Source organism: Desmodus rotundus, chromosome 7 (genome assembly GCF_022682495.2).
Source record: "Desmodus rotundus isolate HL8 chromosome 7, HLdesRot8A.1, whole genome shotgun sequence".
NCBI lineage: Eukaryota > Metazoa > Chordata > Mammalia > Chiroptera > Phyllostomidae > Desmodus > Desmodus rotundus.
Genome location: NC_071393.1, coordinates 92,894,370 through 92,909,752, shown reverse-complemented (window position 1 = coordinate 92,909,752; position 15,383 = coordinate 92,894,370). Strand labels below are relative to the sequence as shown.

At 40.9% G+C, this 15,383-nt stretch overlaps 1 protein-coding gene across 5 annotated transcripts in view; it reads right to left on the bottom strand.

Annotated features, from left to right (window-relative positions):
- Positions 1-15,383, bottom strand: part of APH1B (aph-1 homolog B, gamma-secretase subunit) — a 69,065-nt gene that overhangs the window by 43,248 nt on the left and 10,434 nt on the right. For 2 of the 5 annotated variants that reach the window (XM_053927703.1, XM_024567434.4), the window contains 2 exons: positions 8,362-8,489; positions 335-3,487 (listed from right to left, as the gene is read on the bottom strand). In XM_053927703.1, the coding sequence (XP_053783678.1) occupies positions 3,320-3,487; positions 8,362-8,489 (296 nt within the window). In that variant the 3' untranslated portion in view covers positions 335-3,319. Of the gene's footprint in view, positions 1-334; positions 3,488-8,361; positions 8,490-15,383 lie in introns of those variants that run through there. The other 3 variants (XM_024567433.3, XM_045201187.3, XM_053927705.2) reach the window with 3 other exon arrangements.

Below are 15,383 nucleotides of genomic sequence, written 5' to 3'. Positions count from 1 at the left end.
ATGATTTCAGATCAGATAGCAAAGATTTCTCTTTGCAAGTCTCAAAGCTGACCCGTCATAAACAACAGAATGTACAGCCCAGTTTTATAAGGGACAAAACTGTGACAATGACAGATACCGAAGGATACATTATTCAAAAAAAGAGGAAACATGGAAAATTAGTAGTGCCAAACAATCTTTTTATTGTCCACTAAAACCACCTAGAGTCCATCGCACTGTGTAGTGGACGCGAGGTCTGACAGTGCGAGCGCGCACGACAGCAGTAAAACAGAATACGGTGCACACTGTGCATAAAGAGAGCACCCGCCTCTCCAAAGACTACAATTTAATGGAATGAAGTAAAAAGCCATTTATTAAATGAGAAAGGTAAACACTGCAATTATAAACAAAGTGCTCTGAGCAAAGCACTTTAAACTTGTTTTGTTGTGACATCTACTCCATCTACCAAGAGTTAGGAATGGTGGGGACCAGAAAAAACTGAGCTAAAGAAAAGCTAGCACTCTCAAGAAGTGCTCGAGAGTGCTGTCAACTCTACGGACAAGAAGGATACCTGGCACTTCTGAGGGAACCTAACACTCTTAGCAAACACTGGAATGTGTTTAAGAATGAAGACATTAACGCTGGGAACAAAAACCATGTCCTATGCAGTCTGTAGATATCATCGTTTATTCCTTTCAGCCACATTTTCTTTAAGATGCACTGAAAGAGGCTATCCTGCTAGTTAGGTCAGGATCAAGGTAACAAAACTTCTCCGGTTGTGACTACTAATTTGAATGAATTAAAAGTAAATACAAATTTACTAGAGAGCAACAAAATCAATCTCTATTATTCACATGGCAACATATTCAAGAGCTGCAATGATATTCACATTCCAAGGTGAACTTTATTAAACCTGTGTTTCCCTCCAAACTGAGAAAGTCCTGTGTGGAGGACAGCATGCAACATCACCACCACCTCCCCCTCTCCAAACACTGGATTCAGAAGGCTTAGTGCAGATACCAAATGTTTAAAAATTGCATATATATGGCAACAGAAGAAGACTACACTCTCCCCAAGACTAGAAGGCTATTTGCAACAACAGTGCCTAAGCTACTATGGCAATGCTCTCATTCTAAGAGAAATCAGGATGACAAAGTTCCTTTATTCACAGGTATTCAAGGGTTATTAAGTAACTTCCTGAACTGAGACAGCAGTCTCACCATCAAAGAAAGTTTTCTTCTCACCTGAGAGGTTTTCATAAGTGAGATTTTACAATATCTCAGCTTCTTAATACTAAACTATCAATGCAAAGAGGACATCCTCAGAGCTCAAATATGACTAATATTAATATCTCAGATTTTCCTACACTTTATAGATCAGCAAATATTCTATCAGGTTATCCATTTAAGATATTTGTAAATCAATAGTAATAACCAACTATGTATTTTTCTTACTCTATTCATCAAAAAATACCACATCCCAATAGGAATAAAGCCCAATTCAGTGGATATCTTGTTCCCCTCAACTCTGCGCAGTAAATTGCACTAGTTAGTCTCTATGTCCTTGACATTTCCTACGACTCTGAGTCTAAGGAAAATCTTGTATAAAGGTGGAAAATTGCAAAATCCTGCAGGGGAGGAGGAGTGAATACTACTGCAGTATTCAATTCAGGGATGACTTTAATTGTTTATGAGACTATTTACAGCCTTGCTAGAAACCCTATTGCCCTCAAATCGCTAGACTGAGAAATTCCAGTAATTTAAACATGGGAGGGGATTTCACTGGGAAAGGTTCCAGCGTAGGTTCTGGGCCCCGGAACGATGATGAGTGGCTAGCCCCAAACACTGGCCGCATTTCCGTTTTCACCCTGTTCACGACTCTTCCCCACTATGGGTTTCAAATTCTTCCATCTGTCACGTCACTGGGTGAGCCCTGCTATCGCTGCTCCAACTTCATTTGGATGTTCTACAGCACAGGTGGGACTCACTGAGGTTATCTATCACTTTAATGGGTTTGAAATTTCCATTTCACACCATCAGCTTCCTAAAGCCATCAACTGGGAACAATTTCTAGTGAGTAAAGGCACAATTCACTGGCATTTCCCCTTCATAAAGGAAATCAAAAGCATTGTTTAGAAGCTGAACAAACACCTTGGGTATTCCTATAAAGGAATGCTGTATCTGCTTCCAAAACCCAGGGACATTTACTAGATATACAGACTACATAGATTATGTAAAAGCCTGAATTTGGCAGTTTGGCAGCTGGGACGCATTCCCAATTTTGCACCTACACCATTCGGGAGGAAGTGCTGGTTAGTATCACAGAAGCAAACTGAAAGTGTCACCACCACCCTTTCGGTTTGTTTTTGCCATAAACCTCTTCCAGCTCCAGAGAGGCCTGTCACAGGTTCCATCACTCAGCAGCCTGCAGTGCTGCTCAGAGGGAGAACAATGGGAGTCACCTCCACTAGCCCAGCAACTAGCACTCGGCTGCGTGGCAGAGCCCATGAAAAGCCTTAAACTCAGGGAAGACTTACAGAATGGCACTAAAATTCTTGGTTTTATAATACTTTCCCAGGAAGTCAGAAAATAATTGGTTTTTAGTTAAAGAAACTGAATCTATGCTCAAAAACAATGAATGCCTCAGAAAACAAAACCTAGAATGGAAAAACTACACACAAATTAACAGCTTGTTAATCAATAGTTTACTTTGGCTAAATTATCATAGTAAGTCAGTGCAATTTATCACTGTATTTAGAAGCACAGCCTACCATGTTCTCATAAACCAGAGTAGTGAAGGACACAAAAACAGTTTACAGAGATGCTAGCCCTTCAGCCTTCTGTGACTTCAGTACTGAAAAAGACAAAGGCTGACCAGGATTTGACACTCAGCACAGAGTGAGTGAGGGGACAGCTGATCGTCTGATTCTCATGCACCTGTGGCAGTCTCAGAACGTTCCTATTTGGACACCGATGGTTCTCGACCTGGCTGCACATCAGAGTCATCTAGGAAGCTTTTAAAAACTGCTGAATGAAAAAAAATACAATAAAATAAAAATAAATAAAAATTTAAAATTTAAAAAGAATTGCCAAATGCCCAGACCAATTAAAACGGGAGGGTGAAGGCCAGAAATCAGTATTATTTATGCTTCCCCACTGAGTGGTTCTCATGGGCAGCCTGGTCACACCACTCCCTTTCAGAGAGTGTTGCATGAAAGCCATATCTAGACAGTTTTGTTTTTTACTAAATTCCACTGGGAAAAGGGAATTTTAGAAAAAGGCACAGTTGTGCTTCCTCTGAAGGCGCAGCTTACTGTTTGAGAGGTGCTGGTTCTCAGCGGTTACGTGGAGCGCGGGTTGAAAAGGAGGAAGTCCCTGTCTTGGCAGAGCAGGCACATTTTCAGGCTTCGGCAGCTGCCCCCAGCCACAGAGAACGCCCAGACGCCCATGAGCACCATGATCACATACGCTGACACCAGACTTATTGCATAGTGAGGACTAATGAAGGTCTGCAAAGGAAAAATAAATCAGCTTGGATAATAACGGCTAGCTTATTACATGTGGAACCACCGAAGATACAGGAAAATATGACAGACTTTTAACAGCTGGGGTGTGTTTCACCAAACATACGATGTATGTCATGTCTTGAGGAACACCAAAACCCACAAAGACACACAGACTAAACTAGTCAAAGACACCAGCCCATAGATCTGTGCTTTGTTGTATTCAAATGGCTTCCCCACCCTAGAAAGTAACCCTAGAATGTAATCGGAAGCCAGAACCTAATGGAATACCCAACAGATGATACATGTTACATAACCGGGCCCAATTTATAATCATTCCCGTGTTAACTGGCTCTTAGAATTTGGAAGAAAGTCAGACAAGTCCAAGTTACTTTAGCATGAATCGTTAGTATCCAAGGGAACATGAAGGAACAGCATCTCTTTTTCAGCTGCACAACTGCTGTGGGTTCCACAAGTTAACCTGGAGAACACTGATGGGATGGGGGGCTGAGAGTACTGTGTTACACAATGGGGAAGGACCACAGTGTCTATCCTAATGGAGCTCATACACTAGTAAGGCAGACAGGTAATGAATGAAGAAATAAATAAATTACATAATCACAAATTATGATGAATACCAGACCAGAATAATTGTAATTGTGATGGCGATAGGATAGGTAAAATACAGTGACAACCTTAGGGTGGACAAGCAAAGCCCCGAGGAAGTGGCATTTAAACTGAGACATACAGGAGGTGGAGTAAGCCAGCCTGTGAGACTGGGGGAGGGAACCGAAGGAGCTTGGTCAGCTGAGAACTCGGGAGGTGTCAATATCATCATGTGAGGCCAGAGAGGAAGGCGGGGCCACCTACAAAGCATGCTGGTAAGGAATGTGGATTTTATACTTAGTGCAATGGAGTGTCACAAGTGTTTTAGGTAGGGGAGCTGAATGACTTGACTTAGATTTTTAAAACTGCAGAGAAGGGTTAAGGGAGATTGTGATGAAAGCAGCGAGACTAGTTAGGAAGATTTTTCACTGGATGAGGAGAGTACAGGAGGGTGAGTGAGACCAGGGCGGTGGAGACAGAGATGGAGAGTGGACGGTAAGAACTGATGGGACTTGCTAACGGAGGGATTGTGAGGGATAGTGAGAGGCCCAGAATAACTTCCATGTTTCTGGCTTTAGGTGGTGCTATTTAATGAGATAACAAAGACTTGAAGACCAAGCTTAGAGTGGTGGGTGAGAACACAGTTCAAAGAAGACATGCTAAGAGTGACCTACCTGTGAGATTGCAAAAGGCAGGTGTCAGGTAAGAAGTTAGATACATGAGTATGGGGGAGGAGAGGTCTGGACTCGAGAAAGGAATATAGAGGCGCAGTCCATGCACGGCATTCAAAGCCACAGCTTTGAATGCGATTACCCGTGGAGCTACTGTAGAGAGAAGGGAAAAGAAAAGTCAGGACCAAGGCCTGAGAACACGTACAAATTATTTGTGCCATCGCAGGAGCAAATTAGAGGTGTCAACAGCACACTAGTGGCTTGACTTAGTGAAAAAGAGTCAGCAAAGGAGTCTGAGAAGAGCAAACAGTGAGGTGAGAGGAAAATCAGGACAGTGTGATGATGAAATCAAGAGAGAACACCATTTCAAAGAGAGGGGGGTGAACTCTTTTTAAGGTTGCTGAGATGAAAAAAGAGCAATGTCCATTAGATCTGGAGAAAAGGAGGTCCTTTTTGACCCTGACAAGTGCAGTTTGAAAGAGGTGGCTGAGAAGACGCCAGACTGAACTAGAAGTATGAGAGGTAAAGAAGTGAAGACAGAATCTGTGGGGACAACACCGAGTTTTGCTGTGATGGGGAACAGGAAGAAATGGGTGGTGGCGACAAGGGGAAAAGGCAATAAGCTGATGAGGAGATGGGAAAGCTGGTGATTTAGGAAAGAGGACACAGTTGAAGAAGTGAAATCATTAAGTAGGTAAGAATTAGATCTAGCCTCAAGTCGGGGAACTGACCTTTGGCAGAAGGAGGGATCCTCTGCTGGGATAGGGTAAGGTGGGGAGACGGGTTCCCATCTAGTCACTTAACAAAGGAGAGGATTGCCCTGGCTGGTGTGGCTCACCAAGTTGAGCACTGGCCTGAGAACGGAAAGATCTCTGGTTTGATCCCAGGTCAGGGCACACGCCTGGGTTGTGGGCCAGGTCCTCATTTGGGGTGTGTGAGAGGCAACCCACTGATCGATGTTTCTCTCACACATCAATGTTTCTCACCCTCTGTTTCTCCCTCCCTTTCTCTCTCTCTAAAAAATAAAATGTTTTTTTTAAAAAAACAAAGGACAGGATCTGATTGGGTCAGTTTGTCACCATACACCTCTGCGTACTGGGGATAGGGGAGTGCCTCCAAAGCTCCTCACTTTCCTCATGCTCCTCCTCCCTGCACATGTCCCTGGCTAAGCACCAGCCCTGCCTATCAGCTCTGGCTGTGGAAATAGGCTAATTTTGCAGGTAGCACCTTATGTAGAAAGGACATTTTTCTCAAGAAGCATCTGTGGGCATGGTAGGCATTGAACATTTTCTGGATTCTTTTTCAGAATAATTCTATTCATTCAATCATCAAATTCATTAAATTTTAAATGCAAACCATAAAGAAAAGTCTACATTGAATAAATTTTGTTCATAAAAAGACATACTACCTTGTAGAAGTTATTTACAATACATATACCTGACAAACACCTCTTTTAAATAATATATAAAGACCCCCTAAAAATCAAAACAAGAGAGACAACCCAATAGAATGATAGGCAAAGGACTTGAACAGGCACTTTACAAAAGCATTATCCAAATGTCCAATAAATATATAAAGACATGCTCAACCTTCTGCCTCTGGCTGCTCAATTCAGGATGCTCTTTTTCCAGACAGCTACATAACCAACTCTGTTTCATGTCTTTGCTCAAATGTCACCTTCACGACGAAGCCTATTCTGACTGCCTAACTCAAAAACTTCGACATCCCTCCATCTCCCACACTCTGGATCCCTTATAACCTTCTCTACCCCTCCTTTCTTCCACAGTACCTATCAATTTCTAGCATACTATACAATTTCTGATTATGTCTGTTGCTTATTGCCTCTCTCTCCCCACTAGATTATAAAGACAGGGATCTTAATTTGGTCACTAAACTGTTTTGTTCACCTAGAACAGCACCTGTTCTAGGAGTGTAGGAACATAAAAAGCACTCAACAAATTACTTGTCAAATGAATGGTCAATTGGATCCATAAGAAAGACATTTGCTTTTTCATGCAACTTCCTTTCTGATTATAAAATGTATGTTTCAGCCCTGGCTGGTGTGGCTCAGTGGACTGAGTACCAGCCTGCGAAGCAAAGGGGTACCAGTTCAATTTCCAGTCTACGGCACATGCCTAGGTTGAGGGCCAGGTCCCCAGTAGGAGATGCACAAGAGGCAACCACACATTGATGTTTCTCTCCCTTTCTCCCTCCCTTCCTCTCTCTAAAAATAAATAAATAAATAAATAAATAAATAAATAAATAAGTAAGTAAGTAAGTAAGTAAAATGTATGCTGTAGAAAATTTGGAACATGCCAAAAACCTCATAGAATGAAAGAATCCACCCAGAGATAAATGCTGTTAATATTTTTAATGCATTCTTTCCCGTCTTTTTTCATGAAGATTTGAGTTGCCCTCATAGTAAGGGAAACATTAGTAGCCTGTCACACTGAAAGGCTTTGGGTGGGAGAGGCAATCAGATTGGATAAGAGGAAAAGGAGGCCAGTATAAGAACACCTGATACAAATTCTAAATGGATGGAGAGGAGAGCAACATGAGGCAGGACACCATCAGAAGAAACCTTTTACATCCTTTAGATGAAAAATAATTAACAGTCTGGATAAGGCAGTGATGGGGAGAATTCTGATGTAAATATCTGACAAACTGTAATAAAAGTCAGACCCAAGGCATTTGATAGTACTTACAAATGTATCTAGTCGAGTTTTATTTTTAAACATTTCTTTTGAAAACTGGCATTACTGTAATGTCAGAAAGAAGGGAGTGCAACGGTCACTCTCATCATTGATCAGATAGAGTAAAAACGGTACAACCCTGTGGGCAGTATTTTAGCAATTTATATCAAGAGCTTTAAAAATATTCATGCCATTTGACTTCATAATTCCATTCCTTGTAACAATATACTGAAAAAGTTTCATGTACAAAGATGTCCAAGACAACATTATAATAACCAAAAGTAGAAACAGAAGGGATCGGTCACTTAAGCACTCTATAGTATAATATTTATGTGATGATATAAAGCCATCAAAATGTGTATGTTAAAAGGATTTACAAGAACATGTAAATTGCTTAAGACATGTTACAGGGCAAACCCTAATGCAAGACTATTTTAGGTTTGACTATACCCATTAAAAAAGAAAGACACTCGAAAAAATCTTTAATGAGATCAACCAACAAATTAATAGCTGCCTTTCTGTAAAAAGACTTAGATGATTTATCTGTCATTCATCCATTCTTTTTTTTAAAAAAAAGATTTTATTTATTTATTTTTAGAGAGAGGGGAAGGGAGGGAGAGAGGGAGAGAAACAACACTATGTGGTTGCCTCTTGCACACCCCCAACCGGCGACCTGGCCAGCAACCCAGGTCTGTGCCCTGACTGGGGACTGAACCAGCAAACTTTGGATTCACAGACCAGCACTCAATCCACTGAGCCACACCAGCCAGGTGTTCATCCACTGTTTTAAACAATTTTTCTGAATTTCCTCATTTTCCCACGAGCATGTATTCCATTTAGAGTGGAAGCTACCATCTGAGACATGTGGACTTGAGCTCCAAAGAACAGTTTGAGCAGTGGCGATACTCACCAGGGCTGACACCAGCAGGTGGGTCAGAAGAACGACCAGAAGGGCGTACCAATTTTTCTTCTCACAGCCATCAAAAAATACAATGCCCCAGAACATGTGCAGCAATATGATAACCAGCGTCATGAAAGCTGAAAGACAGTCACCCATTAGTGCCTAGTCACGCGAACAGCCAATGCCAAAGCCCACTGAACACCTGGTCATGATACACAGGCACCTGGGGTGGGCCACGCCACTGTGAGGGTGTACCGACGGGCGGAAGCGGGACCGTGACACACATGCGCTCCAGCGCTACCTCAGAAAGCAACATTTCTGAACAAGGGGTCAGCTCTGCAGGAGCTTCTCTGGACTGTGGACCTGTTAAAAAGACAACCTGAATCTGGCTTTCAAAGAGTTCCGCTGAGGAATGCAATGTGTGATATCTAATCAGCTCTTTCTAAATCAGCCTTCTGCACTCATTAAGAGAGCCTTTTTCTCAATGAAAAGGAGTATCTTCAGTTTAAACAAGTCCTTTCACTAAAGTGAAATTTCTCCTTGGATTTTTTTTAAAAGGCCAAAGGAAGAATAAAAATATTAAACACTGTAATAATTACTTGAGATTCTTGTTTAGCAACTGAAATTGAATTTGATTAGCACACACAGCTTTTCTTGTGGAATAGTGTGTGTGTCCTGGATAACATTCTTCCATTTAAAATGGTCAAGCTCCGCATATTCTGAAAGCTTGCCATAAAAAAATGAAGGCATACAGATTTCCCTTTTTTGGCCCTTTAACAAGATACCATTAACACCTACCAGTCTGGCAAAAATTTAAGTCTGATGATTCTCTTTCACACTGCTGGTAGGAAAACAATCTAGCATTATCTACTGAAGTTAAAATCTGCATTCTATATTTCACTCTGGCAATTCTGCAGGTAAATCTATACTCTGAAGCAGTAAGTTCTGGAATCAATAAATGGTTAGCACCTGAGAACCTGTTAGAAGTGCAAATTCTTGAGACCCACCCCAGACCTATAGAAGGAGGTACAATGAGCCCAGGAACCTGCTTAAACAGCCCTCCAGTTGATTCTGATGCAGTCAAGTTTGAGAACCACTGCCCTAGAGAAACTCCCATATGTTTGCATGAGGAGATATATAGGTGAATATTTACATCAGCACTATTTGCAACAACAAAACATGTCCATCATTACCAGAATACATAAACTAGTGTATTCACACATGGAATACTATATGATCTACAGTATAAATGATCCCAGGAACATAATGCTGAGTGGAAGAAAAAAGCACCTTGTGAAAAAATGACCACTCCTTCACTTATACAAAGTCAAAAACACACAAAACAATATTAAAAGGACAAAACCGTTGTGGCTGGAGAAAAGTCGTTACATCTCATGACAGCATACCACCAATTCTGTAAATGATGGTGAATGCTTTCACGAAAGTAGAAGAGGGATTTTTTTTTAACTCTGGGACAATGGCAGACTAAACTAAAATGACGTATTTTAATCCCAGTGATGATCCTGGAAAGGGAAGCTGCCGTAAGATGCTTCACCTGTCTGGTGCTGTGGTGGTGTACAGTTGAGACCACTGAAGACACTCAGGAGTTAAGTTTATATGAGAAAAGACCAGGGTAGAAACTACAGTCTATGCAGGCACAAAGGCTCACACTCTAAGGTTTTTTTAAAACCTAGATGTCAATTAAATGTCAAGAGAAAGCAATGACACTATAAATGTGTCATCTGTCTGTCAGCTTACGTTTGCTCTTCTGTCCACGAAACGAACAGTGAAAACAGCCAATCATGTTCCTATGGTCAAGTCCTGGAGTTCAGCTACTTGGGAAATGCTCTAACCTAGGGAATTTTCAGTTCATTCTCATCTTTGTCTGTGAGCTTCAGACAAGGATCCTCAAGGTATCATTAGCCCTGACCTTTCTTTCAAATTCTGAGTCCATATTTCGGTTTGCAAGGCCCTTTCCTCCTAAAAAATACCTTTGATGGATTGGCCCTGTCTCCGAAGTCCAGTCTCTGGCTACACCTGTCTATGCCAGGCACTGTTCTAGGTACTGGGGGTATCGTGGTGCACACAACACAGTCTCATGGAGCTCTGCCTCCTCTTCAGTTTACTGTCTTATCGACACAATATCTAACAGCGACCTCTTGGATAATTACTGGAACACGGCACACTTCTACTTGACTGCTTATTTATTCAGCTAGCACTATTTTCTGAGTGGCTTCCGTAGTTATTTTAAGTCTTTATACTATTATAATGTGCTATTTGGATACTGGGATTTTATTATTTATTCTCTCCGCAACTGGTTAGAGGTCCAACAGAAACCAGGACCTGGATATCTGAACTACTCTGCCACATACAGATAGCTGGAGCTACAGACATACCATTTTGATACTTCTCTCTAGTAAATGGAATTAACAGCACTTCAAAGTGCTGTTAACAGAAGTGCTTCAAACAGTACTTCTTCCATAAGCTGTGCCTAGCCTTCATGTTTTTAAATATGTATTTATGAGTTCATCTAAAAACAAAATATTCCACAAGGTGCTAGGGATACTGAAATGAACAAGACAGACAGTCCTCAGCATCTGGTTGGAGAGAAAGAACTAAACGATCACTACACAGTTGCCCAATTACCACAACCGCAGTAAGTACCACAAAGGAGTACAATGCCATCGGAGCATGGGTCAGCGCTTGTCCTCTGTGTGCTCACGGTTCTTCCTCATCACAGTATTTATCACACTTCCTCACAAGCAGCTGTTGTCTTTATTCCCTACTATGAGTGGAAGGTACAGACATTTACTGAGATGTATTTCCACAGCTTGGTATAACTCCTATTGAATAAAAACGCTTAACAATTATTTGAGATGAGTGATTAAATGATCAAAGGGACTTGTTAAAAATACTAAATTAATGAGCCAGGATAAGACTTGAATTTAGGATTCCAAGTCCCACAGTTTTGCCTCTATTTAGTATTATCAAGTAATGGTAATGAATCTACTAAGTTAATGCTAGTCTACTACACAATGTCAGATAAAACAGAATTAACTTATATATGTTCTATATAAACTATACCTGCCTATACCATGAAAACCCATGTACATACAGATATCATACAGTATATGTCTTATACTAACATTGGTATACTAATTAATAATCCCTATATTCCTTATTTATTTTATTACTTAGGCAGTTATAATGGAATATGTTAAACTGACATATAAACAATAGATTTAACTGAAAAATTAAAAATGAGCTCATGCATCAATAAATGGTAACAATAGCAATTATAAATAACAAACAAAAATATATACAAATAATGGGTTATTTTTAAATGCAAAAAAAGTAATTTCTTAAATGTAGAATTCATAGTGTGTGCTCCAAAGAACATTATAACAAATGAGAGACCCCTGCACACGGTGAAGTGGCAGCTGTTCTTTCACTCTGTAGGCGCACATTCCCAGCACGGCCGGCCTGCCTCCCTAACTTCGCTAGACAGTAAATATTTTATTTTCTGTAAATTCTCCTGTGGATTTACAGAAATTACATATGCAATCCTCAAACCGCTAGCATATGTTTCTTTTACTTTCTTCCCAAAGAATCATTTAGAGCTGGTCCTGGGAAAACAACCTAGCTCACCAAGGTAGGTTAGCACCATCTAGTGAAAGAAGCAGAACAGTAAGTTCCACTAGGAGAATGCCACTTCAGCACCGAAAGGAAGTAGCGGGTGTATGCAGTGTAACAGGCAAATTTAAGAACATACAGAGATCTGTACTGGTAAAACCCCCTCGGATTATGTTTTGTTCATTTATATTGGATTCTAACAGCCTTTAACTATTAATATTACATTTGTTCCAAAAACCTGACACTCAGTATTATAATCATTTTTAAAAATTCTAAGTATGGAATGTTTAAAAAGAAGATAATTTGCTATATTGGAAGCACCACTAAGTAAGTATGACCCCTTAATACGCTTTCCCATCCTCTAACTTGCAGCCAGATGTAAAGGACTTTGCCTTTATCCTACAAACCTTGGACAGCAATTACACAGTTGTACAGGGGACATTAGTTTGGGGGCTGTGTATAGGATGGACGCACACGGAAAGTGTGTTGAGGAAAGACTAACCAGTTGGGGGTGGAAGGTAATCACTGCCACAAGAAATGCGAAGGCTGAAGCTGGAATGGTGAAAGCGTCCAGTGGGGTTAGGGATCAGTACCACGTGCAGAATGTCTCTACACTTGTGCAGCAATATTCTTCAACATTTCACCAGACCTCCTTACATCGTTTCTATTACTAAACGGTCCTGAACTGTTTAATCACTTTTTTAGGGTCTTATTTTCCCTACTAAAGGCTAACTTCCTTGAGGATAGAAATTACTTCAGTATAGAAGTTAAATAATTATTTAATTTTAAGAATATGTGAATGAGGTCACTTATTTCAATGATATAACTTGTGCAGATAACAAATCATACGGTGGGGTTTTTAAAAATTACTTTTAAACAATTCTTCTTGTAAAATTCAGAAGAAATTGTATGTTAATTGTGCACATTACCAACTCTCAAATGTGTGATCACTGCATCACGGTGACAATTTTTATCTTGTAAAAAAAGCACTTTTACATGACGTGGTCTTTTATGCTGCACCTTTGGATAAAAGGATCAACTCATCCATTATCATTTTTTTCCTCTCACTTTCTAAAGAATATAGTGTGATTTACTTTTAAATATTCAAAAGCAGTAAAATTAAATGTTAATTTTCTTTCAGATACATACATGAAGGTAAAACTTTCATGTTTTATAGGGTTGGCCAAAAAAGTCCGTATGCTTTTTTCCATAAAATAAAAGACATATTTTTTTTTATTTTCACCAATAACTTCATTGATTTGGATATTTTGAGCATTTGGCTATCTCCACAATTGACTTCTAGTGGGTAGAGGCCAGGGGTGCTGCTAAACATACTCCAATGCATAAGACAGCCCCATGGCAAAGAATTATTTGGCCAAAATGTCAATAGTACCAAGAAAATTCTCAAACCACTTTTGTAATGTTCAATCAGTCACAGAACCTTCTCCATACACTGCAGAAATCTTTTTTTTGCATTGCAGTTGAATTTTTACCTTTCTTGAAATAATAAAGCATAATATGCCAAAAAATGTTCCGTATTTTCCTCCATCTTCAACATTAAAATGGTTGCACAAAAATTACCAATTTTGATAAATTGTTTAAAATGCACTCTGATATGACAGCTGTCACAATACAATTGAACAAAATTGTTTCAAATGAAGTTAAAGAAACTAAGCACTGCTAGAGCCATCGTTCGGAAAAAACTAAACGAACATTTTGGCCGACCCAATACCTTCGAAACAAAACACGTACACATGTTAAAAACCTAACTTTCAAGCCTGCTTAACCTAGGGGATTAATAACCCAAAAGCGGGACAATGGTTACCAGTGAGGGAGGAGTGATGAGGAACAAAGGACTCTAAGATCTTGCTAACATTCTAGTTTTTAAGGAACAGGGAAGATGAGTTGTTATTCTTTAAATGATACATAGATGCTTAATTATATATTTTTTGATATACTACATTATTTCACATTAAACAAGAACCATTTTTTCCCTCTCAATTTCAAGATTAAATTATACTACCTATCCCAAAAAGGGGCCAAGGTAACAAATGCATTAAAGATTAGAGCTGACTTCCAGTCAAGACGGAGGCACATGCAGACATGGCTTGTCTCTTTGCACAACCACATCAAAATTACAACTAAAACCTACAACAATTATCACTGGTTCCTGTCAGAAATCGAGTTGAATAGAAGTCTGACAACTACCGAATTAAGGAAACCACATCCATCCAGACTGATAGGAGGGGTGCAGACATGGAACAGGCTGGTCCCATACCCATGTGTGGTGAATAAAAATTCAGGAGGGATATCTCAGGAGCGAGGAGTCTCAGACGCACACCAGGCCCCCCTCAATCCAGGTTCCAATGCCAGGAAAAGAAGTCCCCACAACTTCTGGCTGAGAAAATCAGTGGGGATTTAGTGGAAGAATCTGCTGGAGCCTTAAGCAGTTCCTCTTGAAGGACCACCACACAAACTCACCTACTTGGACTTATTCCCTCTGAGCTCCAGCACCAGGGTAGCAGCTGGAAAGGCACCAGTGGCATACAGGGAGAAACTGCAGAGGCCATTGTCCCTTTTCTAAACCCTCCCCTACAGAGCCACAGATATGGCAAGCTGGTGCCATATCTGAGACTCCATCAACCTGGCTAACACAGTTTGACCTGCCTTGGAGATCCCCAGAGACTCCACCCCACACAACTTAAGGGCCCACACAAGCTGCTTTTCCATATGAATGGCAGGTCTTGGCTCATACTTCACAACTTCACATACTTCACAACTAAATCCTTTCAGACAAGCAACAGCTGGCCTCAGTGAACCCCAGGCCTGGCACTAGCAGCAGTCAGCCTTGATTCACAGTTTGGCTTCTCCTGGGAATCTTCAAGCCCAGTACAAGTAGCAGCCACCTCAAATTGCTTTATAGCTCAAGCAGGGTGGCCCCAAGCAAAACATAGGTTAGGGCTGACCCTGGCCTGCACCACCCTGGAAAACCCAGGGCCAGTGCACCCAGTGGACAGCTACAGACCAGGCTGGAGCACCACTGTCCTGCCCCTGCACAGCTGATGCTCCATGGAGGGCAGAGGTTGGTGGTCAGTGGTCACAGCAAGTCCTTGCAGCTGACTGGTCTGGGTAAATCCCTCCCATTGATCTGCCAACAGCAACGAAGGTTCAACTACAAGAGGAGGGTGTACTCAGCCCACACGAAGGGTGCACCTCAAGTACCCAGCTTGGGTGATAGGGGAAGCTGTGCCACTGGACCATATAGCACACCTACTACATTAGGCCACACTACCAAGACATGGAGTTAAAGCGGCTCCATCTATTACAAACACAGGGAGGCTTCTAAAACAAAGAGACAATGAAACACGGCCCCAAATGAAAGAACAGATCAAAGCTCC